At 37.5% G+C, this 27,377-nt stretch overlaps 1 protein-coding gene across 10 annotated transcripts in view; it reads right to left on the reverse strand.

Moving 5' to 3' along the window:
* The window catches only part of LRCH3 (leucine rich repeats and calponin homology domain containing 3), a 68,439-nt gene that overhangs the window by 9,952 nt on the left and 31,110 nt on the right, over positions 1-27,377 (reverse strand). For 2 of the 10 annotated variants that reach the window (XM_080409346.1, XM_080409352.1), the window contains exons 5-19: positions 27,071-27,207; positions 25,981-26,090; positions 21,608-21,701; positions 20,588-20,708; positions 17,938-18,086; positions 16,468-16,544; positions 13,649-13,744; positions 13,154-13,205; positions 12,857-12,997; positions 11,547-11,594; positions 10,380-10,433; positions 4,398-4,446; positions 3,784-3,897; positions 3,019-3,137; positions 1,328-1,465 (exon numbers count right to left, since the gene is read on the reverse strand). In XM_080409346.1, the coding sequence (XP_080265472.1) occupies positions 1,328-1,465; positions 3,019-3,137; positions 3,784-3,897; positions 4,398-4,446; positions 10,380-10,433; positions 11,547-11,594; positions 12,857-12,997; positions 13,154-13,205; positions 13,649-13,744; positions 16,468-16,544; positions 17,938-18,086; positions 20,588-20,708; positions 21,608-21,701; positions 25,981-26,090; positions 27,071-27,207 (1,499 nt within the window). Of the gene's footprint in view, positions 1-1,327; positions 1,466-3,018; positions 3,138-3,783; positions 3,898-4,397; positions 4,447-5,325; positions 5,398-6,720; positions 6,802-10,379; positions 10,434-11,546; positions 11,595-12,856; positions 12,998-13,153; positions 13,206-13,648; positions 13,745-16,467; positions 16,545-17,937; positions 18,087-20,587; positions 20,709-21,607; positions 21,702-25,980; positions 26,091-27,070; positions 27,208-27,377 lie in introns of all 10 variants that reach the window. The other 8 variants (XM_080409353.1, XM_080409345.1, XM_080409347.1 and 5 more) reach the window with 8 other exon arrangements.

The following is a 27,377-nucleotide window of genomic DNA, read 5'->3' on the forward strand; positions in this document are numbered from 1 at the left end:
TCACATTGTGCCTAAGGAATGCCATGATGCCTCTTCTGCTCCTGGAGCCGTGTGGCTAAAGGCTGCCTCTTCCTTGGGATTTATATGACAAAGCCATGATTTAATTCCTAACACAGAATATTCAACAGCACATAAACCCAGGCCATTGAAAAGATACTCTCAATGACGCAAGTCTTCTGAAAAGCAGCTGTATGCCTTTTCTCTTAATGATTCCATAATCTGCCTAAAATGTTGGTGTCTCCAGTTCAACCCTTCCCAAAATAATGAGGACATCTGCTTGTTCACATTAAGTCCAAGGGATAGGAACCACAATGATATAGTAGGCAGTCCTGTAAGTGCCAGTTCAAATACCAACCAGCACAAAGACTGACTCCAAAATAAGGAAAAGCAAACACAACATGCATATTTCAACTTCTTCTCCAAGGTACAATCTTCAGGTTTTTTCCCTTATTTATACAGTTTAAAGGTGCATAACAAGCAATCTGCTCGTCCATACTTTTAAGTAGCTGACCCTAAATATTTTCAATGAACTTTCTGAATTCCACAAATACAGATTAGGTAAATAATCTGTCATTATTTCACAGGTCTTGACCTTTCTTTATTCCTGTGCTTTTCCTATGTGACAAACAGTAATGCACTCAGAAATAGATGATCTTCATTGCTTTCCAGAAACACTGCAGTTAGGCAGGGTAAGAAAAAAGAAGTTCAAAAATTTTAAACTTTTCTGCATGTTTCCTTCCTTGCTCTCAACAGTCCCCAGATACAATTGCCTTTTCTCCTGTTATCACAAAGGTATGACTGGATTTGTTTTGTTCCAGGAAATGCTGCTCTCCAAGTAGCTTGAGTGTGCTCTGCTAGAATTTCTAAGCAGAGAAATTTGTAGTGCTGTGAAGTAGACGCTAGAATCAACTTGGCTTATCTGCCTGTTTTTCAGCGTCTTGTGTATTGAGACCCTAAACATTGTAGAGAATATTATGTGTCTCTACTATCTGTTTTCCTGAACTTTTTGGATCTTTTGAAATATCCTATTTCAGTTTTCACACTAAACTGTCTCTTATTTCACTAGTTTTCAAGTTAACGTAGGGAGGACTTGAAATGTTAACATTCTCTTACAGTCTGTGTTCGAAGTAACTTCATTTAAATGAAACTACCCAAATATAATTTCTTGTAATGATGCTAGAGACCTTTTCTAGACAGAAGAGATGGTTATTTTTTGTCATGTATGTTCACAGAGGAGGATGCTGGATTTAGCATTTGTCTGGATTACAGGACTTTGTTGGATGTTATTCTGGACACGTATAAAATAGTATCGTTATCACATACTTACAACAGCAGGTGAGGGGACATGAATGCTGGGAACAGATCGGGGGCGCACGTGATTAGCTAAATGGCACAGAACAACACCATCAGTGAGAGCTGCTCCAAGATCACTGGGCAATGACACTTTCAACCGCGATTCTATATTCTGTAGAAAAATTAACATGGACACACAAAAATTAAGAGCTGGTTTCCTCCAACTGTTTAATTCTGCAGAACATTTTACAAAAGGCAGAATGCTTGCATTACAATTCTCTGTTCATCCTCATGACATTTCCAAACAGCTTCCTGAGTAACATCAAGGAAAGCTCTTTGCACTACTGTGGTCCAGAGCTGACCACAATCAGGGAGCAACTGAGTTCAGTAATGAACAGTTTTCATTGTACAGTACAGGGGACTAATGCACCCATTACTCAAAAATAATGGAAATCGGGGTCTAGGAACAGTATTCCTAATCCCACATATTCTCAGAGAATGGTTCTGCCAAAGGCAAGTGAAAACTACTGTCTTTGTGGGTTGGAGGACAACACAGTTAATGGAATTCAAGACAACCTTTTTGCCTTTAAATATAAACCTGAACTACTTGGCATAAGGAATATTTAAAAAATGATGTAGGTAGTATTTGTGTGAAGGAATGGACAGAAACTCTATTCAGCCTTTTAATCTTATTTCAAACATTATGTGAATTTCACTGAGTTGTTATACTGTATCTAAATTTTTTTAAGTATTTTTTTTTTTTACAAAAAAGTTTTAAGCTTACCTGGGAAGCAGAACAAGAGACAGACTACATACAAAGCATTCTGAGGTAACAGAAGAGAGGCTCTGCAAACAGCACTGAATTTTGTTTAGTTTTATTTAAGATAACTTCCTCCTTTTAGAGAAAGGAGATCCTATTGTAAAATTTACAGAGAGGGAATTCCCTCTGTCCATCTGGGATGCTTATGGCTTTTAAAATCAGCTTTAAAAAGTAGAAATTCTTATTTCTTGTGAAGTTCAAACAGTTAATTAGAGCACCTCAAGGAAACCCTTCATGCTCTTCAGAAACAAGTCTGGGGCAAAGCAGAGCAGTACCTTAATGCCATGTGGCATTCTCAATATTCATGTGTATTGTCATTGTACCCATGCACAAACCAGGAGTGTGGTGGCCCTGAATAGACAAAAAGAACAAGTACAAGGAATATTTGTGCCTCAGTTGTTCTGCACTTAATTAAGGGTAAGGTAAGAATCAATAGATGGATCCGGAGCACACAAGGAAACCGTGCCGTCAGCATGACTGGCAGTAGTCTCTGCGCTCCCATCTGCTTTTCTGTAGGCTTTAAAGCAAAGAGGAGTTTTAAAATAAGATTAAAAGGAGACAGTGAGGCAACTTTCCAGGGAGTTCCTTACAAGTGTGAAGGCTGATAAGGATGAAAGAAAGCACAAATTCATTTTAAAAGCAGAGATCACCAGACACTCAGGAAGCAATCAGCACTGTTTATTTTACAGAGTTTGAAGCTGACTTTACCCACAACAAAAAAAATAAGTGAACATCCCTGCATCCACCTGAAATGACCATTTAGGCTGTACAATGCCATTTAATGTCAGTCAACCGTGCACCATACTGGTCCAGTGAAATCAGTCCAAAACAGAAGGACAGATTTAGCAGGGTGCATGCAGTGCATTTACTAAGATGTCCACATACTGGCTCCTGGCAGCACTTACCTTACGTAGCTGCTCTATTAGCTCCAGCTCTTCCTCTCGCTGTTTGGAGTTTTGTCGTACTCTAGGGTCTGCAGAATCGTTAGCAGGAGACAAGGCACGGGCAGAAGATGAAGTAATGACTAAAAAAGCAGCATGAAGGAAAGAAAATCATTAAGCGTGGTTTGGCTGATTGTCCTTCACTGCTGTACTACACAAGTACACACAAGGTTCCGGAATGGGTACAGTGCATTCCTTTCCACAAATCTGTTTCTTTCATTTGATTATTAATCAAACTAATGATCTGCTAATCTAAATGAGGTGTTCTTTTTAACACATTTTCCTTTGTTTAGATTCTGGTCCTTCTGTTGCATAATAATCATTCACAAAAGAGGACAAAGTTTTGCTGGATGGAGTACGTAGGAACAGTTCAGCCTTTCTACAGAAATCACAATTTTCTTATGTGCTGCTGTGCAATGCAAAATTTATCAAGCTGCCTTCATCAGCTGTTGAAAGCTTCTGTGCATTTCCTTGCTGTACTTTTAGATGCAAGCACAGACACAAGGAAGAGCAAATTTCCACACTTCCACAAATATGACAAGAGAATATCTGAGAGCTATAAATAAAAAAATTGCTTATTCACAAAGTATTTAAAGCCATGTGTCTACAAATGGAACTCTAAAAGTTTCATGACAATGACCTGAAGTAATAGAACAGTACAAAACCTAGGTAATGCACATGTTAATATAATGTAGCAAAACTAGCTAATTTCTGAGCTATATAACCTACCTTTGTTTGCTTCATCCCTGACAGCTGCTCGGAAAAGGAAACTCTCAGGTCGCTGGGAAGGGTTTCTATAAGAAGGCGGGGCTGCATGGCCAGGATATGGAGGGGAAAGGTGGACTAAACAACGTGGAAAGGCACAGGAAAGGAAAGGAGGAAGAAGTAAACTGTTAGAGTTTAAATAGGAAATGGGTTCGGCAATGTGGTAATTAAAAAGAACAAACCAAAAATTTTAATATAATAATGACAAAATAAATTACAGCCATGCATGATAAAAGCACAGAGCAGGAAAAGGCACTTCCGAGGACACTTGCATGCAAAGCACATTCCACATACCAATTCCAACAACTGTTCTGACTGTTGCTGAATGCACCTGTGTGCCAAAGCTTGCATGAAGGCCTAAACCAGCCAAACCCAATGCTCTGCCTGAGGGCACACTTCACCCCTGTTGTCTCTCCCCTCATGTGTTTCAAAGGAGACCCAAATAACTGGGTAAACTCTCAAACACAGCAGCATCACATACAGAGATGGGAACATACGCTCCCTTCTCTTCATAGTGCAAATGAGCAAGCAGGCATTTTTATCTTATTTTTCAAAATTTTTTTTCCTCTTCCTGTTACCTGTCTGAGTGGTAGGTGAGCCGGGGGAGATGGTAGATCTGTCATCACTCTGTGGACAAAAAAAGCAGAAGAGTATCAATGGTCCTAATCTGCAAAGGCTGTGTCTACATTTTAATTTGCTGTGGCTTACTCCATCCATCCAAATGTGTTTCAGGAAAAAACCCAGAAATGTGAAAAAAACATAGTATATTGTTCCCCAGGTCTCATCTCTGCAGAAAGTGACAGTTTTCCCTTTTGCAGAAATTACACAATTGCTTTTTTTCTGAGTAAAAAGAATGATGAAACAGCACTGACTGGGCAATGACAGATCTTTGTTTACTCTTCCTTCCAACCAGAACTTTCAAAGTATTCCTTGCAAAGGGGATACAGAAAGACAATAATTAAATAACATCCAGAACTTGCATTATAGCAGCACCTATAAGGATACACCTCTGACACCTTTGCTAATGCAAAACTGCTATTTACTGAACACCTCTCTCCCCAGTGAAACACACCGTGGTTTTATTACAGTGCTTACAGAGAAAAACAATTTTTTGTGATGAATGCATTCAGTATAGCAGTTTCCACAGAAGAGAAAGAAATGTAGGATATCTGTGTTCAAAAGAAAGCTGGTAAAGAATACAGTAAGAGTATTTTTGATGAACTCTGTCAAAGTAAATAATCTTGTACAGAAAAAGCAACATCAAAGACAACCAAGAACCCCTTGGAACAGAGACTGGTTACCATGTTTTTGCAGCTTAGGCCTCCTGTAGACACAGCCTAAAGCTAAGATGAGGTAACACCTACTACAGTTTAATCAGGTAAATCAGATTCATACCCTACCTGAACTTTTGATTAGATGCTGACAGACTAACACCTGTTAAAACAGATGTGTGGATCCAAGAGTTTTTTGTTGGCTTTACTGGTGAATGATAATAGCAAGAGATACCTTGACGGGACTGAAGGTAGAGGCATTAGGCAGGGCAGTAGCACAGCTTTCTTGATTCAACCCTGAGGGTGACTGAATGCAGAAAGAAAGAGAAGGCAGTAGCAGTGTTAGCAACAGCTGACAGGTCATGCACAAAGGTGGAATGCAGTAGACAAGTTAAAAAGGAAGAGGTGACCGTGATCACATTCTCAGAAACACTCAACAGGCAACAGATACATGCTTGCTGAACTACAGGTAAAGCCTTCTACCCTCCCGAGCTTTCAGGCTAATAAGTTTGGGAGAGTGCAATGTTTCTTTTACACATCAAAATAAGAACTAAGAACAATACAGAAGGCAAAAGCTTCTTTAGTAACACCTGTGCCATCAAACAAAAGGAAATTTTACCCTACAACAGTTCATTCTGAGCCACTATTCAAATTAAGTATATTTCTTTTTAATGTTTGAAATGTTATGCATTTGATTAAGTTATTTTCCTACCAACTTTGTAAAATCAGAGAAACCCACATCTAATGGGCTCAAGAATACATGCTTTTGTCTGCCACAAACACCTAATGTTGATCCTTGTGAAGTACACACAAGTTAAGTACGAATCCCTGGGTGGAATCTAGCTCTTGGGGAAGATATCAGTGTCAAGATATACAGTATTGTCACAAAGTGCAGCTAAATTTCAATTATAACCAATATCAAACCCAACCAAATAAACAACTTTTCATGTTTACAGAACAGGAGCTCCAGCATGCCAATTTGCCACTGACAGATGGATCCAGAAGGCCAAACTCTTATTGAAAACACAGTCAAAACATTAACATTTCAGGACTGAATGGTTCAAAAATTAAACCATCGTCTCTGAAACAGCATTCAAATTGCAAAGTGGCAGTTCAGCACAGGAAAAGACGACCAAATGACACCTAGGAACTCTACAGATGTGAACACCACACTCGGGAGTGTTAATATTTAAAATGATTGGCAACTATTCTGCCACTTCAGAACAGTACAGCCAGGAAGGACTAGAAGCAGAGGTTATACTCGGGCAAGCCTTCAATACAAACATCTTTAGGCCCTATGCAGATTTAACAACTGACCCTCAAAGACAGATTCTTTCTCCACAGCAGGGCAGAGCAAAAATTGTGGGTTTCTTTTGTTTGTTTTAAAGAGTTCCAAAATATTGCTTAAGCAAAACATTAGCTATTATGAGAAGAGTAAAATAAAACAGAAGTAGGTGGTCTGTAACATTAATATAGCTATTTATTCCTGTATGAAAAAAGCAAGACAACCTTGATGCAGAGTAACAAGAAGTCGTCTCAATCCACGTACCCAGCAGTGGGCGAAGGGAAGGGGACACGGCACACCACAGGGTAGGACAATCACAACAGCAACACACTGCATGCTCTTCACCTGTTTGCGAGTCCCTGGCCGCCTTTTAATGGTATTGGTGTTATTGTCAATCTCAAACACAAAGAGAGGCTCAAAGCCATTCTGTCAGGGGCAGCAAGGAAAGAAAGAGAGGGAAGAAAGGATGAAGTGAGGCAAAGAATATCTGTGAGAAAAGGTAGCCACAATACAAAAGGAAAGGATGCTGCAATTCAGACTTTACAACACCCTACTCCATGTGCTGCACTTGGCCTCTAGGTCTAACACTGAAGTCAGAGAAATCTCCCTGTGCCAGAAACAACTGTAGATATAGGGACTGCCAAAGCAGAGCCCAACCAGAACTCCGCACAAACCAAATAAGGATATTTCAAGGGAATTTGATTATTAAACATCTGAATACACATACGGATGCCAACGGTCTGAAAGAAAACTCCAGGGTACAAGTTAGCATAATTCAAGTCCTGCTTACTTTACCCATACCATTATTATTCGTAACACTCTCGTGCCTAAAAGACTTAACTTAAAATGCTTCAGAAATCCCATGTGCTAACAGTAACACAGTGGCCTCTGGCCATGTTTGAGACCACAACAAGAAAACACAGTGCAATGGAGGGTGAACAAGGCAGCAATGATACAAAGGTTATGAAAGGAAGAGGTCACACCAGCTGCCTGATGCTTATCAAGTATGTCACAGGCTTCACAACAGAGGAATTGAGCAGCACTTTGAGAGGATGTTGAGTATGTTTTGAGGTGTTTTTTTTTCCTTCCATAGTACTCACCTTGTAAAGGACAGTATGGGAGAAAACAAGAAGATATTTGGGCAAAAGTGAGATTCATAAGCAATCAAGGCTGAAATCATTAGCCAAGTCTGAAGTCTTGATACTATCTCAACAAGTAATCTCAATTGTAAGGAATAGGACTGCCCTTGTGAGAAGAGCAAGCAGGATATGACTAATTTAAAACTTTGAGGTATACAGCACGTTTTCTCAGAAAGGCCAGTGATTAACTAAAATGTTGCTGGAGATGTGTAGTCTGGCTTATTACAAGTCAACAAAAAGAAATCCAACAGTGTGCAATGAAGTACTACAGCCAAACTCCATTCCACTTCTAATCACAGGTATGCAGAAGAAACATACGAGAAACATACAACTGAACTGTACTATTAACATTATGAGAACTAAACCGAACTATTAACACTAATAGAAAGTATGGGTAGTCATTTTGTGAGTTCAGACTGTCCGGAAATTGTTTGCAAACAGAAGGAAACTGTCAAGAGTAATGTGCAGTAAGAATGCATTTTCATTTTAATTAGTGATAAAAGATAGCAAGAAGAAGACCGAAAGAACCATGACGTAAGGATTTAAAAATGGAGATTCACAACTTGCATTTTGGTTTTAAGAAAATTTCTGTTAAAGCAGTAACAATACCAGAAGAGGGAAGCAGTGAAATAAAAGAAAGCTCGCTTGCTTTCTAACTATGTATTAGACTTACTACTTTTTAAATCTTACATTCTTCAACCTTACATCTGAGCTGAAAACATTGTTTGGAGCAAAAGAAAAGCAAGTGTTCAGTTTAGACAGCTCTGATGATATGAAGGAAGTGCTGAACAAAAGATCTTTTACTGTACTTCTAATATTCTCCTCTTTTGCCACAAAGTGCTATTCCCACACCATAAAGCTAGATCAGTGGAAAATTTAGCAGAACTTCTTTTCATAAAAAAAATATTTAAATTAACCTATCTGCAAGTTTCAAGGTCCAAAAGTTTTGCAAGTTAAAGCTGACCCTACTGCATGCAGTCTTTATGCAGAGAGAGAAAAAGACAGGGGAAACTAGGCAAATGGAAAATGTGTATGGAGAACTAACATTCATCTACAGAATTCTGATATGAAATGCCTCTATACTTCAGTGAGGAGGAAAAAACCCATGGTCAGAAATTAGACCTAGCTGAATTTCAAATCCATAAGGACAGGGAAAATGTGAAATGAAATGCTACAGAATATAAAAATGTAAAAAGCAATTTCAACTCTTAGGACAGACTTTTTTTTTTTTTTTTTGTAAGCAAACTAATGAAACATTTCCTTTTTGTTGAAAAAGTTTTTATCATACAAAATATATTGGCAGAAACAAAAATGCTACAAATTCATGAGATAACGTGGGCTTAATGTTCTGGTTACAATAATTGCCAGAAACAGCTGCCCTGGCATATGTCATTTTTAGACACAATGTGTATTTCCACTACAAAACAGAGCTGCAGATCATACTTCAGCAGTTCATAAACCCCCATATTTATATTATTATAGTCTAGTGCTGCTGAAAAGAGCAAGGAATCAAAAGAAAAATGAAAGGAGAAATGACTGCTTTCAAATCTAGTTCAAACTCTCCCTACCAGCCTGGCAACTTTTTTTGTGAAGTGCAAGGATGTTTCTTGGTTAAAAACACAAAGGAAACAAACAGCAGTGGAAGCCAGTTTCAAGGTAATTTCTGAAAATACCAAGTCATGTAACATAAAATCTTATATATTAGTTTACAACAAAAGTCATGGGATCACTTTAATCAAATAGAAATGGGGTCCTCAAAGGTTTCTTTAAAATACATTCCAAAGATTAATTCACTGACCACAGAGTATCAACACTTAACCCAAACTGCTGTTATGCTGTTACTTATTATCTAAATATGCACATTTTTATATGCTAATTGATTGTGATTTCTCCCAACAGGCACATGTATGACCACTAAACCTCCCTCTAATATGATAAGCTTTCTTTCTCTCCCATTTAGTGCTAGTCATGTGAAAGCAGGAAAACCAAAAAGTCTGAATAAAGATAGTAAATATCTTGACCAACACGTTCTGGAGAGACATAGTCTAACCAAGAGCACTGCCTAGAGAAAATTCAGGCAGATAATGGAAGCACATGAATTAAGAAAATAAATCCCAGGCATGCAGTCATGCAACAGCAGGCAAATCAGGTGTATCTTTCTTTTACAGACATGGATTATGGCATCAATTATATTCTTTAATTATGCTACATCGCTAAGATGCCATAAAGGAAGAAATAGCATAAAACATGAACTAAGTAGATAAATGTTTTTACTTTTGCTAAGCGTTCAAAATAAATTATTTTTAAGACGTCTTCATCGACAAATAATAAAAAGTTATGAGGACTAGTTCATGATTTGTAGCATTCATATGCAGAGCCGTTTCTCCCTGTGCTATGATATCTACCAAGATACTAAGTATTTCTAAACACCATGTGCAGGTCGCAGACATGTTAAAATAGAATGCTGTACCTGAAGCATTAACATTGTTTATTTGACACTGAAGAGCACATCAATTAGGAAGCAAGCTAAACTGAGAAGAAATCAAACCAGAACTAGAGGTGAATTTTTAATTTTAGAAGCTGTTCTTTACTATCGGTAATTTTTTTTTGCTCTCAGCAAAAGATAAGCTTTAATTATTTTGTGGAAAAAAATAATATATTAACAAATGGCTGACAGTGCAAGTATTAACACATTCATAATTTTAAAGGTCACAGCTAGGCCTCTTTTCAAAGAAGCCGGTCATGTTTTATGCTATTTAGATTAGCCCTAAAATAGTTGGTCTAATCTGAGACAATCATAACACGTTGTTATTTCTACGCTCTAGAATCTGCCACATATAAAGGCCATTACGTGCAGGATCTTACCACTAACAAGGCACTATCATCAGTATGCTGAGACCTTCGGGATGGAAAGGGACACTGGGAGGTGGGAGAGATGGAGTAATGTCAGAAACACACAGAATGTCAGAAACACAAGGTATGTGAACAGACAGACATTTTGGAACATGTACTGCTTGTTTATAGCACTGTGAGGCTTTTGTTAAAAATCCATAAAGCATACGTAACTCTGTAGAATATATAGGCACATGACCCATGAGTTATAGTGTATTCATCTTACTTAAGGAATCAATTATTCTGCTTTCTGTGTTGTCTTAAGCAAATACAGACAACTATGTATTCACAGTTCTTACTGTGGTAGAACAAAGGACACTAAAAGACCGAATTAAGAACAGAAGAACATTAAGGAAAAGGAGCAAAAACTATTTCATTTACCCCATGTTTCAGTAATTTTCTAACAAAAAGAGTTGGAAAATGCTGCTAAAAACCTATTTATATTCATTATATTATTAAGAGTTTTGATCTGATTAACGCTGCCAAGTGAATTATCTTCCTCTGGAGGAAAGTGGGGATGGCAAGCAGTGGAAGAGCTACTACTATGCAGAATTCTGATGCAGAAAGTGAACAGATGTCGTTGGCTCAGCTCTGTATATTCTGGAAGACTGAGCCTTGTATGATTCGTGTTCTCTACTGACTTATTGGTTTTGATTGCAAAACTACACTAGAATAAAGCTTTATTTATTTATTTATTTTTCTGATAGTCCTCAACATTTCAATGCTTAATCTTTCTGGGATAACTGGTGATCTAATGATAGGAAACCTGGAGAAAACTGATCAATGAAGGATGACTACAACACAGTAACTTGTCTGAATACTCTTGTTAGAAAATAAACTATTGCTTGCAAGGAGCATCTCGAAACAGAATATGAAATGTATTTTCTGTATAATACATAGAAAACATACAAGAAACAATAAACAACACACTCAGACAGGCAATCTACCTGAACAGAAGGAAATACTAAACTAGTCCCATAAGCAAAACAACCCCAACCCAAGACTTTATATGCAAGTGTGAAAAAACTATGCTATAACTCGGTCCTGAAGAGCTCTCCACAATCAGGAAAATATATCTGATGGAGAGAGTTAAGAATTCAGGTGCTGACATCCCTAGTAATACTCCTATTGGACTCTTACCTCACTATCCAGAGGACTGTGTTTCTGAGGACTTAAGGATGCTTTTTGCTATAAAGGAAAAATGAAAAACCAATTTAAAAGAATTGAAAGAGAAACAAAAGCTCAGATCAAAACAGTGCAATTTAGAAGTGTTTTAAAACACAAGAAGTCTTATTTTAAAATAAAGCATGTATTGAGGAAACTGCAAGTCTCCACTGAGCTGGAACTTCATTGATCCTATTAGTAAAACCCCAGCCTTTGTTCCACACAAAACCAAAAAAACTCAAATTGTTTTTGCATATTAAAGATGCATAATAAACCCAAAATATAACCCAAGGGAGGAATTTAACTGTTGAGAATAAAGTGCTCATGAATAACAAAGGCAACAGAAGAAAAAAACCCAACCAAAACCACAAACCCCAAAAGGCTCATCAATGAACAAAATGCATCCTAAATATCTGAAGTCTGAATATCTGAAAGAAAGACTGAACTCAATCTTTAATAAAAGCAGCTTTTCTCCAGAACATTGACAGGGGCCTGAGATTAGTTGGTGCTAATGAAAATCCTAGTTTCGGGAAGCTAAAAGCCTTTTTCTAAACTGACTTCACACATTATGTATATGCAATAAAACATTCTTTTCCTCTCTGCAGGCCACCCTAAGCCCAAAATATTAACTGTAATATGGCTTAAGTTTGTGATGGCAAGATTTGGGTAGGTCATCAAGGCAGTAAACAGTAAAATAAATCTAAGTCAACTAGCATATAAACAAGCTTCCATGTTAAGCAGCAGACTACTTCATATTGACAGCAGTGGAAAAGAAAGCAAAGATGCAATGTCCATGGAGTATCTGATGTACCACAAATTGACACCTGTGCTTTACCTAGAGGTAACTTATTTATGCATCATAAAATACCAAAACAGATCAGGCAATGTTGTCTTCTTGTGTGTATAATTTCTTTATTCTTTGCCAAATTTGTCCTAAAAATTAAACTGCCTCTATGCCTTCTCAATTAAAGATCCCTTCTCTTACACCAATCCTGTTATATCTATGCAAATGAAAAATTGAGAGAATGAGACTGACTATGTAAAAATAAAATTATTTGCTGAAATTGTATTTTGGGTAAATTTCTTTTGTCTTCCTCCTCAGTTCTAGTTTTGTCTATGTTAACCTACAGTACCAACACTGAATGGACTTAACGGCTATTTCTCCATTTTCTTTATCAAGTTTCATGCATGCCCAAGGGTGTAATGTACAAGTATAATGATCTCTGCAATTTTCATTACAGGATTCAGAAAAGATAAAGCATCAAGTAGGTACTAAAAGGAGGTACCTTAACAAAGTCAAGGACAGCTTCTCTCTGAATTTGTTTTGTTCTCATTCTCTCCTCCTCATACTGAAGTGCTGCTAGCTGGGCCTCCCGACGGGTACGCTCTATGTGCCTGCGGTGGAGCTCGGGATCTGTATTAGGCACCTGGAAGAAAACAGTACAACAGACTTTAACGACAGAGCTACACAGGGTAAAACACATGGGTTACAGAGAAACAGTCCATGTCTTATGGCTAACATCAGTTTGATTTTGCAAAAAACTAATCCAAAAGAATAAAACATTAAGAGTTCAATGTGTTACCTGACTGTGGTGACTTGATAGAGAGAGAAAATAAGGTGAATCAGCTGGGGGTCTGACAGATGGAAAAACAGAGAGTAAGTATACATTTTATCTTAATTATAAACGAAATTTCATACATGAGTTGTCAGTGACACACACATACCTCATCAAATCAGTAAAGTAACTGTTCAGTAAGCAAAGCTGTTAAACCAACACTGCGAGAAAGATTTAACTCACTCTGTGTGGCAGATTTTGTGCAGTCATTTCTATCCCTTCTCCTGAATTGTGATAATTTTTTTCTATAGCTCAAAATGTACCAATGGGATTGTACGTTTGGCCTATTACATTGAGATACTCAGTACTTTATACCCATTCTCTAAGAGCTGGTTAAGTAACCAATCCAGGAACTTTTCAGATGATCCTCTTTTAGAGGAACAACTGGTTACTGTGGTTATTTGGGGTGTGTGTGTGGGAATACAAATTAATCGGTAGAAACTATATGTTTCTATTCCCTACCTCTCTGTCCTGTCCATACAACTCCTTAGTACTTGGTGATGCTCTCTGTCCTGCACCAAATTTAGAGTTTCAGGTCTTCGTAATTCATCAGTATCCCTGCAGGTGAACACCAAGTAGAAGGAGGATTGGCCATTGATGCATATAAACTACTGTCAGATTAATTTTTCTCTAGATTACACCTGTTTTTCTAATAGTAACTGCCTAGGCAATTAGCTTCAGATAACCAAAAAGGTGAAATTTAGGATGGCTAAAGAAACCATATTGTGATACCAAGTCAGATCACAACTACTGCAGTTCATAATTAAATAAAGGTAACTTGATTAACAATGGTTTCAAAATACACAAACTTGGAACCTCTCTTTCAAGGCTGTTTTCTGGTTTTTGTAGACCTTATTCTGCTCTGTCAGGGACAGGATTATTTGTAAACGTTAGTACCCTCTGATATTTTCAGAACAAATCTGCTCACTTCACCAATCATGTGATGACTTCCTGTCAGTGATACAAGCCATCAAAGTCACAAGATAAACAATAACTGATGTTTCTTGTCCGTCATGTCAACAATAAAAATTTTGCAGCCAGTTCTTTGCCAGAAGGCAGCTGTTAGCACTGAAACAATTCCCAAGGTCCACAGTCTACAGCATGTTCCCTGCCATGTTGGTGCCTAGAAAGAAAGTTGATGGGAATTGAGTAGCTTACTCTTGACAGCCTAGACTCCTTCGCTTCTGGGGCAACTATGGAATAGTGCCACCCTTACCAATGCATTTCCAAAAAAGTCAGTCCTGCTGCCTGCATGTAGACTTTTTACCCATTCTGCACAGAGAAGCTTAAGAGATGTGGAAGACCCATAAGCTACAGGTCTCCTCTGTTACTTGAATTAACACTAACACACATGACAAATCCATTACTGTGCTGTTTTGAACAGACAGGACTGGGTTCAACTGAGTGCCAAGAAGCATATTCAGACCAGAATACACACAGCTTTGTTGCACCAGGAATGCACCACAGTCTGTCCAGAAGCACAAACTGTATTTACTGCATTGAATCAGCTAATGTAAGTACTCTTGAGATTAAGTTTGCATTACATCCAACTCTAAAGAGTTTTAATGGCTCAATCATGCTGAAGGGGAAAAAAAAAAAGAAAAAAAAAGGGGTCTGCCTGCCTGCCAAGGCATTTGCACACAATTATTGTGGAAGCTATTTACAGCTTGTGGTTGCCACAAATAAAATATTTGACTAATAGAAGCTTAAAATATAAAAAATTACTCATTGTCATATGGCTGTTTTTACACAATTTTGAAGGCAATGACAGTATGACCTGTTTTTAGTGCCTAATTAAGAATCTCACTCTGATGCAGCTTAATATGAATAAGCTATAATTCATTTGGGTCGTTGATTAACTACTTCTGCATGAAGATCTGCTGCCATACATTTTGAAAACACTGGATATCCTAGTGAGCTACAACTTCCTTTATCACTAAAATCTGGCTTACGTCAACAGCAGCTCTCTCACGGCTAACTAGCCTTCTATTATTTCATGGAATCCAGTGTTCATAAAATCTAATTATTTCCATGTTGACCAGAAATGTTCAAATAGAAAAATAAACAAACACACACACACCACACTTCCTCCCAGTTTTTCAAACCAAGAGCACTCACTTTACTCAGGGAGAACAAGTCAGACTGCTTTATTATTTCATGCCTTACCTGCAGACACTACAGGATAAGGAATGCTGATATATACTGAAGGACTTACCCTCCTTTATAATCAGTACAGCTACTGCAGCTGCCCATTTACTGCACATTTCAAAATGCTTACTCAAATGTTGCCAAAACTGGAAAAATTTACACACTATTCTTAATTTCATTTCCTCTTTCATTACCATTTTGAAATGCCATTAAAAATTAATTTCTACTGACAGCTTAAGTAATGACATACTTAAAGCTAGCAGTTGTCTTTTTTTTTTAACATTCCTAGTAATTGAGCTGGTTTTCTGCCGAGTCCTTCCATATTCACTTTCACTCCACAGAATACCAGAATGCTTCAATGGCATATTAAAGGTTCTATCAATTCTGATTTTGGTTCCATTAGCAAGAAACTAGACATTTGCTTATCTTCTGTTCTTTCAACTACACACACAACAGTCTTTTCTCAAACCTAGCCACCTCATTTATATTCTGTCCAACATCTTACAGATTACCATTCCCTCCAATAAGCCAAGTGGAGGAATTATGGACATAATTCAAAAAGTCTACCTCGTTAAAATAAGCAACCTGTTTTCAGAACTGACTCCCCTTCTATCCTTTCCTCCTCTGATGTAAGTTCATGATTATGGCACAGAAACACACATTTTTAATTAAACTAACCCCCCCAGTACTACAGCTACCAAGACTCAACCAAGAATGTGACCAATACATCAGATACCCCATAGTAACTCTTTATTCTTTCCCTAAACCTGTAGTGCAAGTATGTTTATCCCTTCTGTCTTTTATGTAATATAGCTTACATAAACTATTTAATCAAAGCACAAACTAATCAGAAGCAGACATGAAATCAGTTTAAAAAGTATACACTTTAATTTCGCAGATTTAACTGACTGATTTATAACTAAGCACTGGCCTAGAACAGCCATACCTTTTGGTCACTCCCACTGTTGGAATATAAATTTCTAAACTGGAGCAATAATTTAAAAATAAAGTGCCACACATGTTTCTGGTGAAGGAACAGAAAACAACTTCATTTTCTAAACACATTCAGTAAATACATGCGCTGTATTCATCCTGAAACTTTAGATAAAATTACTGTTAACGCATATTCTTACCTGTTCTGATGTAAATATCGTCTTGTATCCTCTGTTCTCTGAAATTCTCTGAGGGATGCAGGCTTTACCGGTGAGCCCTAAACAAAATAACAAAGACGACTTAGGTCAGCAACTTATTTGGAAAGCTGTACATTAATGTCAAAGAATCTCTTAGCAGAGCTACATTCTAACTACTGCTATTCAAAATACCTCAGAAAGGAGGACAAAAAAATAAATTCAGGAATGATCATTTCCAGCTAGGCAAGCTCACTTTCATTTTTTCCTCTAATTTAAAAAAACTTCAGTTTCAAGATTAAATATGCCCACTGATAAAAAACTTCCACTATTAAGTAAATCATGCAGAGAAGTACATGTAGGTAGAAAATAATTAATATCACTTAGAAGATACGTAGAGTTAAGCTCCAAAGAGGTTTTGGCAATTCATACTATTTCAAAGCAACTCCAGTGAGTTTTATTAAAGCACATACTAATTCCTGTGCAGCTAGAAAACAATGAAATGACATGAGCTAAAGAAAAGTGACAGTAACTTTACTGGAATCACTGCACTTGCCTGTGCCAGGACAACACTTGGATATAGTAAGCAATCAATAGAAGCAGCTATTATTAGGCTAATATATGCTAAGCTTGTCCTCTTTTTATATTTCTTTTTTTTCTGTGAAAGAAAACAGGGCAATGTCCAAAGTTATTCACACCTGTTTCTAGACATTTGTAAAAAGCTATTCTGAGAACTTTCGAACCTATCTAGCAATAATTTTACTTATTATTCATTCAACTGTATACTTTTACCGACTGAGAACAGTTTCATGCCAGGTTTATCTGAAAATAAAGATGGCAGTTTCCATTCAGAAAGGCAACTATATACACAACCAAGTCTGTACCCATGGGTTCAGAGCCTTGCTCAACAGTAAGAAAGAAGCTGTTCTCTGCAAAGAGTAGGCTTTCTGAAAAGTTAGTCTAAACTTAAAATGGATGCTCAGGAAGTTGAGTTTACTGGCAAATAACTTATAATCAACAAGAACAGCCAAATCAGTGGAGTTGCAAAGTTCCTGTACTAAATCTTTACACTGCTAAAAATCAACAGTTTTCAACCTTGAGAAAGACAGTATATATTCATACTACCAAATAAAGCATCAACTTCCATGTTTTTTGAAGACAGCACTCCTTTCGAAAAACCATTTACTTCACACACACCTAAAGCACAAACTTGCAAGAACCCACATGATAGGAAAAGCGTGGCTGCTTTAGACTTACTCCACATATCCCAAAGGGCACCTGGGAGCAGCTTAACACTCCAACTCTGACCCTGCACAAAGCTCAACACTGTGCCCTTCCTCCAGAGCAGACCTAATTTTTTTATATTTTTATTTAAAACATACAAAAAAGAAAACCTCTGAGGACAAGAAGCATTAATACCATCACAAAGGCTTTCCTGGGGTGTATGAATTTAACTAATTTAAGTAAAAGCACCACCTCATTAGAGATTCGCCGCTGGTCAATATATGCCATGAATTGTAAGCTGAGGCTGTCTGAGTCCATGCACTTGGGTTGCCTCACCTCCTCCTCCTCCTCTTCTGTGGCACAGCTATCAATATAGTCGATCTGATCGAGATCATGTTCCACTTGAACACATACACAAAGAAAACACCCATAATTAGATAACCAATAGGAGAGGAAAATCCCAACAAAAAAAGCAATGTCAGGAACTAAGGCCCTACTGTTTTTCTTCCATCTGGGAAAGCTCAGCCTAAGCGCTCTTGGATTTTGCCAGGCCCACTAACATTTGTTAAACATCAAATTTTGATTTAATAATGATAAAACTTACGCTTTTTAAGAAGCAATGAGAAACATGTATCAAGCACATAGTTTTATATTGCTAGCCACAGATACTTTTTCAGTGACTGAAAAATACTGTTTTTTTTTTTCAATACCAAAACCTACCAATCAAAATCTGTCAGCTAACACCCCGACTGTACAATGATTCGTGCACATTTTGAATAATTTCTCTTGGTTCTAATTAATCTCTGTCAGAAAAAATTGAATGGATGAGACAGATACTTCTATTATTTTTACTACTATGACAACAAAACAGAGGGCAGCATGTCTAAGTCATGTGGATAAAATGCAATAAATATAAAAAGTCTATGTGGACATAAAGGGCAGTACAGAAAGCAACAAACCCCCTCTAAAACAACAGAAAAGCACCTGCACTTTTTTTATAAAAACAAACAAACAAAGGCACTGGGAACTATTGAAACGAGAGCAAGAAATAGCACAGTTTGGCTAGCATTGATTTTCCCTTGTGTGGATGATATTATGTAGGGCAATTTTTTCACTTGTCACTGCTTTTACACATTCTGCCCAGGGATTCTGAGGGTCATGACATTGAACAAATCATCCTGCTGAAAAATGCTGTGCTGGGGATCCAGGGGAAAGTATAAGCTCCCTTTCTGAGCACTAGAGCTTGTTTTTTCCTAAAACTCCCCAAACTTGCTCCAGACTCTCTTGCAGACATTCTTTTTCTACTCCTCCGCCCCTTTCCTGCTTGTCTAAAACAGACTTCTCTTTGCCTCACCACACAATCTAGCAACTGTTACTGCCAAAGCCACCTCCTCTGCTACTACAACCATCCAAAATAGCATTCCTATATACTCTGGCTTCTTTAGATCTCCATCTCAGTTTCAAATCTTAAAAAAAACCCAAGAAAACAAAACAAAACACAACACCCTTCTTTCCAGCCTTGCTCATTAAACTTAAATAACATTAACAGTAATACAGAAGAGGGTGAAAGACATTAGTATCTGTGTTAGGAACACAAAATTGGAAAGCATCTCCTGGATCGCTGACAGCCACATGCTACAGCTTGTGCCCCTCTCATATACTCCTACTCATGAAATGACTGTACTCCATCTTAAAAGCCTAGTGAAACATTTTGAAATCTCTGATGTACAAAACCCAAAGAACAAAATAAAGTTAGTCTTGGAGGCAGAGCTGGCAGCACTACCTGTTATTAAGGCTGCCCAGAGCTTCCCATGACACCATGTCTTCAATTCTTCTAACTTTACCAGATTTTAACTGTTTGAAAGGAATTTTTTGTCCATTAACATGTAAAAGAGTGTGAGTCAACCAACAAGTTTCTCAAATGTGTCAAAGAAAACAAAATATTGTGGCAGAGAAGAATAAGGCCAAGAAAAGAAGATGGCAAAAGATAAAGAGAGGGAGGAGGAGAGAAGAAAAAGTGGGAGTTGGGCATGGAAGATTAAAAATAGCTGAGAAGAGTGACACTCAGAGAATATGAACTGTAGCCATTAGGGGAAATGGAAAACAGGAAGCAGCTGAAAAAGAAGAAAAATTAATCAAAGTATAAGGGGATGAGATCTAACAATAAGTAGTGCAGAAAAATGGAGAATGGGGAATGACTGAAAAAAACTTGGAACAATACTAAAATTGGGACATATAAACAAGAGGAGACAGTGGTAGCAGCAGATTATTGGAAGTTAAAATAGAGAAGGACTGTGGAGATCAAGAAACATGGAAAGCATTATCACCTCTTGAACAAATATGAGGGTGCTACTGTACGACTGCAGAACAACCAATTGAGAAAGTACAAAACAGCAATGTCACTCATAAATACCAGTCCCTCCTAGATGGTATGCAGGTTTGGATTAAAACTCGACTGCTGAATGAGGCACTTTTGCTACTTGGAAATACAAAATTCCCTGATAAAGATGCTCATCCCATTTTGACAGCAACTGGCACAGAGCACTGGCAATTTACTACTGCTGTGAATTTTCCCCAAGTGTTCAAGCAGCAAAACTCCATGCACCAAAATTCAAGATTCCAAAATACTGTTAAAAGCAGTTGGAGACTTTAACATTGCATATATGCAGTAGCTGTCACACCATTTCCAAGATAATCCTAATTCTGATGCTATTTGATTTTGCCTTGTAACATCCTTGATACAACAGCGTTTTTACATTGTTTACACAACAGCGTTTTTGTATAATTCCACCTAGATCTTTCTCTTTTTTCCCCTCTGTAGACAACCTCCTACTTATTGCAAATATTCTAGAACTTTAATAATGATGACAATAAATACTGTTAACCAATGATCACTATTTACCTCCACCATTAGTTACGACTGTGTTCCCTCGATTTTCTTGATACTGACTTTCTCTTCGCAGTCTCTGTTCTTTAGTGATCTCGGCCACACGTAAAGGGAGATCTGAGAACTCATCTGTTGGCTTTAAAAAGCAAACAGTGAAGACAAAAACCACTTTTCTTCAGAAACGTCATCTTGCAAGCTACTACCTCTTGGTTTGTGTTTTTACTTCAACTGTCCTGTTTTGCACCTACAAAACACTAACCTAAAGCAAAATACAGCTATAGTTTATATATAAGTAAATATACAGGTTTTAAAAACATATAATTACACTTTCCTAAAAAACTCAGCTCGCCTACAGTTTTGTCTGCAATATCTACAAGTGTTTGAAAACATCCCAGGATGGAAACTCCTAGAATCTTCTCAAAAACCAAACTAGGAGTGCAAGCAGGCATACAGAGTATAGCTGACTGAAACACTTTAGGTTTTGGCTACTGCCTTTTCTAGTTGTCCCAAGAGGAAAACACAGCTTCCTCCCAGGAAGAATAATTGACAAACTCCTTGCTAAGAGATCCCATTTTGCTGCTTCAAACTGGCAAAGAGATTTTAACATTTGAAACAATCTGCAAAGAAAGAAGACAAAGTTTCCATCTGATTTCTGAAGCTTAATTTTCACATTCAGATTTATGGTATTGAAATAACTACTTGTGAATAATTGTAGTTGGCTCAGCATTGTAATATGATAGTTATAAGCTTTTTTTTTAAATTAGGAAATCCATTTTTCTCATCTTTTATGTTCCAGCAAATTAATGTCATGTCATGCACTGTTTTATGAATTTCTCTTATTATTTCCACCTTTGTATCCATCCTGTATAAAATTATGCTTGTTTTTCTCCAACAAAACAACAAATAGTTTTGACTCAAGGCAACCTGCATGCTAGCATACACATGCCACCTATTGGATATGCTTCCAGATGTATACTTATTAGTTCTCTTTCCTGTACAATACTGTACTCACAGAAATAAAGCTGCAACACTTACTTCATTCCCTGACCATCTTTTGTCTCCGCTGTCCACACTATTGAAGCCAGAATCAAGTGCTCCATACGGACGACTGGAATAGAGTTCCTCATGGCTGTCAAACACACAGTTTTAGTTACTGTAATATGAACACCACCAAAAGCTTCTCCGCTATTATAGGACAAAAGCAGAATAAACTACCTAGCACAGCTGAGCACGTTCACAAGCTCAGCGTATTAGAAAGCATCATACTGCATTTGCCACATAGAACAAGAGGCACGTGCTTACAGCTACAAACATATTTGTCAGTCAGCTGCCCACCTGCCACTGCCTAGTATTTTAAAAGCAAATCTGATCCACAGTATATATCCACACTTCAAACACTTCCCAAACAGGAATTATGTCAAAGAAATCTGCAAAAGTGGTCTGTTCTTTCACTGTTGTTTAACAGGTCAAACTTTTTCTGCTACTCTTGTGTTCTGGTTGAAAAACACTGTCCCTCAAACTTTTTCATAGGCAAGCATAAATCCATGCAGAATTACTAAAAAATACGGAATATACTATTTCTACACAATAGTACACAGAATGCATTACATAACTATCTTCTGTATCATAAGTACCTACCTAAGAAACTGTGGACTAAGCTGGACAGTATTTCAGATACTTCATAATATAAATAAATAGACTTCATAATATAATAAATATAGAAGTACACTTTTCATCTGCAAAGCCTGACTTTGTCAATGACATGTCTAGACAAAGGCATTAGGTATGTGCCTAGCGTTAACAATACACGTAACCAAACAGCCATACAGTTCTCTAAGTTTCTGGGCTTAGAAACAACATAATTCAGCAGCACAGCCATCACAGATGTCAAGTCTGGCAACTGCCGCAGATAGCTGCAGTAAGAGACAATGGGACTTGTCTGATCCACTGCAGATGGCATTTCACAATGGCTCAACTGTCCTGCTGGCACTCGATGCCCCAGGGAGAACTGCAGCAGTAATTACTACATAATACACAAGGAAGAATGAATTTCAGGAAGCTAATCGCTTCACTCCATAACAACTAAATTGCAAGTCATTTTCTCACTGGTATTACTCTCAAGTTGTTGCTCCCTCTAAAATCTCCCTTTAAGGAAATACTTATGTTCAATTGTTATTATTATTATTATTGCGGCACTGTATGCGTGCATAGGACTTTGTAGAACAGTGACTATTATTTTGGGTATTTTAATTTTCAGATAGACACAAAATAGCAACAAAAAGGAGGAGGGATAGAGGGCTACAGATGAGAAATGTTAAGACTATGCATCTGCTACACCAAAAGACAAGCCTTTGTATCTGCATGGAATTTTGATTAATGCAAGAGTTACACCTTTATAGCCCTGTATTTGATCAGAAAGGTCATCTGCATAGTAAACCCCTTTAAAGAAAAAAAGGGGAAAGAAAAAACAACTCCCTTCTTTTGGGTGCGGAAGGAAAAAGAATGACCATGAAATTGCCCAATGCAGTTAAAGAACTATTAACTTGAATCACTGACAACAGAACAATACTTATGCTAACAGTTCACAGTACTTAAACATTGGATTTAAAACACAGGTCAGAGAAAAGAAAAATCCATCTGCAGTATAATTCCATTTTAAATGCACTGATATTTTCAGAATGTCCTCAGAACCCTGTTTGTAAGTTGAACAATTATTGCAAATCGAAGAGCATCAAAGCGACTGCTTGGCTACCTCCCCCCAAAATGGGGAAGTATGTTGATACAAATTTTCTGCTTTTAGCCTTCCTTTTCAAATAGAGATTTTGAAAAGCATCTAACACTAAGGTTATCTGGAGCCTCAATAATGCATGATCACTGTTACCAGGACTCTTCTCCTTTTTAACATGAAAGCTGTTTTCTCTCTCCCCAGCTCTCACACCTAAAACCAGCTTATTCAATGCTGCACACTTCACATGTTTATAATCATACAGCAGCCATCCTGAAATCTGCTAAGACTTAAGATGATTATTCCCCCTCAACCAACCAGCTACAAGGAACAACAATTAGGCATTTGGATAGATCAGAGCATTTTGGGGCAACTACAACTTACCCAAGAAGTAATATAAGGTCTGAAATCAAAGGACAAGAAGCTATACAACTCATAAGGTCAGCTGCTAAAGGAAAGGCAACACTTGACAAGATTTCAAAGACATGCCTCCAAAGCCACACTAAACCACCTATTTTTACCTCCTGAAAGAACAGTTGTGCAAGTCCCAGAATATCCACTACACTGGTTTGTGCACGAATACTTCATATTTTAAACCTTCTAATTCCAGACTGTACCAGCCTGCCTCAGTGCCAAACGAATTACTGCACAGCTTCAGCAGTTCTGCCTCCTCTCAATCATGTTCGCTTCAACACTAACCTGAAGTGTTGCACGAGGGACTGACTGCAGCAGATCAAAACCTGCTGCAAGACAAATTTCACATAGCTTGTGTTTAGAAAAGGATTGTTACAGAAAATATTTCACTCTGGTAAAACAGTTTGATGTAATTTGACAAGGCTAAAACAAATAATTAGCTGCACTAGAACCTCCAAACCACACCTTCTGCCATAATGTTTCAGAGTATCTTGTTTTATTAGCAATATTAACAACTTTGCTATTAAAAAATGTTTGATCAAGAGTGAACTCACAGCACAACTCAAACTTCCTTAAACTTTAAGAATCTCCACATTCAGTTTTGGATTCTCAACCTCCATAGTATTTTACCTAGCTTATAAGATAAAACAGCAACAAAGTCTAGGTGTACTGACTGGTATCTTATTTCTGCTGGTCACCCTTGAAGATAACAAAAATAAAGCTCTTGTGACTTGCCAGAAATATTAACTGTATTGTAGCTGAATGCTTTTTTCTCATCCCAAGTACCAGAAGAATAAAATAATTTAGGATCCTCTCTTCCTCTGGGTCTTTCTACCATTTTCTCCTAATGTGTACTCTAATCCATGGACAGTTCTTCCATAGGCACATGAAGACAGGAAGAACCACCTGCAACACTAAATGCCCTAAACAGCACCGTAACAACAAATAATTCTATCACCAGCTCTTATGGCCTCTTGGGGATGGAAATACAGCCAAAGGAAAGCCAGCTGAAGCTCATTTCATACAGCTAAATCTGGAAGCAACTCTAGAGAAAGCATCCTCAACCATTTCTGTACTTGTTTTTACATTCATAAACCCAAGCTAAGATTAAAATACATTAATTCTTCTCATTTCACAACAGTAATTAATGAAAACTTCCATAGTAATATACAACTCTGGACATTAGTAAGCACACAGCCCACTGATTTTGTTGGACCTTCTCTTAAAAAAATAAACAAATTATGCTAGAGATAAACAGATCGTGACATTTCATCACTTAGAGCCTTTCCCTTTCACTTAGAGCAGACATTCCCTTTCAGTAATAGGACAGTATCTTCGGTATCATGCAGAAACCATCTGCAACAGCTTATACTCTAGGAAACTGAGTAACACTCAAAAATGCTCATATGCTGACCTCATCCAGAAAAATAATTTAAAACATCCAGTGCTGATGAGGAATCCCTCTGTCAGTCCCTCATGCAAATTCTTCTTCACAAATCTGACTCATGATGATTTATTGTGAGGCCCTCTGATTTGTGTTTTATTGCTGCTAAGACAGCGGTACATCCCTTAGCAACTTACTCCTCCACACCTTATTACCACCTTCCAAGATGACTGAGGTAATTTTCGTATATATTTAGTTTCATACTTGACTGACTCCCTTTTCTTCTATATCAAGTAACAGAAATAAATCTTAACTCCTGTTTTTCTCTAGACATCTTAATTTAGCAGCTGATATGGCTGACTGTTGCATTATTTGTGTTACAATGCTAAGCAACAGTGCCAAGTGAAAGCTTGCCAAAAATAACAGTTTACTAATGGGGTGGAGATTACCACTTACACCTGCAGTTTGAGCACAGCAGTTAAAAAATTCTGTACAAAAGGTTAAAAATCACAGCAGGGATATACTTCAGTAAATATGTGGAAAATATTAAGATCTTATAAACTGAACACGCCTGTTAACACCACAAGAGCACACCCCCTGTACTGTGAAGATACCAACACTCTTTTCTTACTGTGTATCAACTGTAACACTGCCTTTCATATGATATTGCCCAGGTTTTCTGAACTGCTCCTCACTTCTTACACAGTGGTACCTTGCTAGAATGCACCATGAGACAACACAAATTATATTCTTCAAAGCCACCTCCATCAACGCACTTACCAAAGAATAATTCTTGGATCTATTTATTTTAAAAACTCTGGTGACTGACAAAATTTTCCTGATCATCATCATCAAAACTAGGAACTTGCATTGTGCCAAACTTACCAAGATCCAAATCCCATGGGTCTCCTATCATAATCAGGCAAGTCTGGAGCTATCTTGCATGCCTCTATGTTCAGGTATTTAAATATGTGAATTTTTCCTTTTATACATATCTTAGAAAAAAAAAAAAAAACAAATTTAAAGATTACATAACTATAATTTGACAATACATTTTCAAAGTACTCTACAGACATTTAACCTGTAGTTGAGAATAATAAACGAGCACATTTATGTCAACCAATACATCTTTTCTTCTAATCTCACTGCATTTTAGAGAAACAGCTATAGTGGAGCATCACAGAATGCCCATGATAGACAAATGGAAGCTGTCCTCCAGGTACATCTGCTCTGCATGCAACTTTGTCAGCTGGATGCTGAAATTTCGTCATGCAAACAAGACATAAGCATTTACAAATACTAGAATTTATATCCTTGGCATCAGAACAGATGCATCCCACCCATGGCCAGCTTTGAATGGCAGTGGCAGACTGCCAAAGCAAGCTCAAATTTAAAGTGAATGAAGCCAGTAACAGCTGTCTTTGCTTTCAAAAGGGAGGCAAAACCCCACTGAAACTACAGGTCCTAGCAAGTTTCACTCTTGACTCAGAAGCAGCAGCTCACAGTGGAACCTGTAATAGTCAAGGGCTTACATACCCACTTTAAAAATCAAATTAGTCACTAACCATGTTGCAGTTTGTAGCTCAAAGGCTAACTTGAGCACTCTGCTGCAAAGTGAACCAGCAGCACTGAGGCCTCAGTGAAAATTCTGACACTTGAGTGGCACAAAATCAGTCTTGCCTAACACAGCTTCCTCTCTCCTACACTGAAAGCAGACATGTTCAGCTAACATTAGTACAATGCTAACAGTGGAATTCTTAGCAATATCCCATAGGTGAGACTACTAATACAGTAAAGTAAAAGAAGAAAAAGGGATTTTTCAAGCTATGCTGTATATTTAACACTTTTAGACAATACAAAATTTAAAGTCCTCTTGTTCTTAAATAAGGTTTGTAAAGTTTGTATCCTTCAGCTTTTACATTCGTTCTGCTCTTTTTAGCTGAACTAGGCATTTGAATTCCTAGCTGCAGTTTACCTGTGCAGGGGGTGACTGGAGAGGGTTGTTCTCTAACATGATGGTCTGCAGATGTCTGAGGTTCCTGTAGCAAACTGGTATTGTTGTTATTTTATTGCAGGAGAAATCTAAGCGAATCAAAGGCAACTCAGCAAGCTCTGGAGATAGAAAAATAAACAGACAATTTTAATCTGCTGATTAAAAGAGTATTTTAAAAAAGCAAAAGTATAAAAATATGTGTTTTACAAAATAATTAAGTACACTGCTTCTAGCTCTCAGGGGAAGAAAAAGATACTGAAAATAAAGTAGTACTTGATGTTTCTGCTGT

This window comes from Falco punctatus (genome assembly GCF_963210335.1).
Source record: "Falco punctatus genome assembly, chromosome: 13".
NCBI classification, from domain to species: domain Eukaryota; kingdom Metazoa; phylum Chordata; class Aves; order Falconiformes; family Falconidae; genus Falco; species Falco punctatus.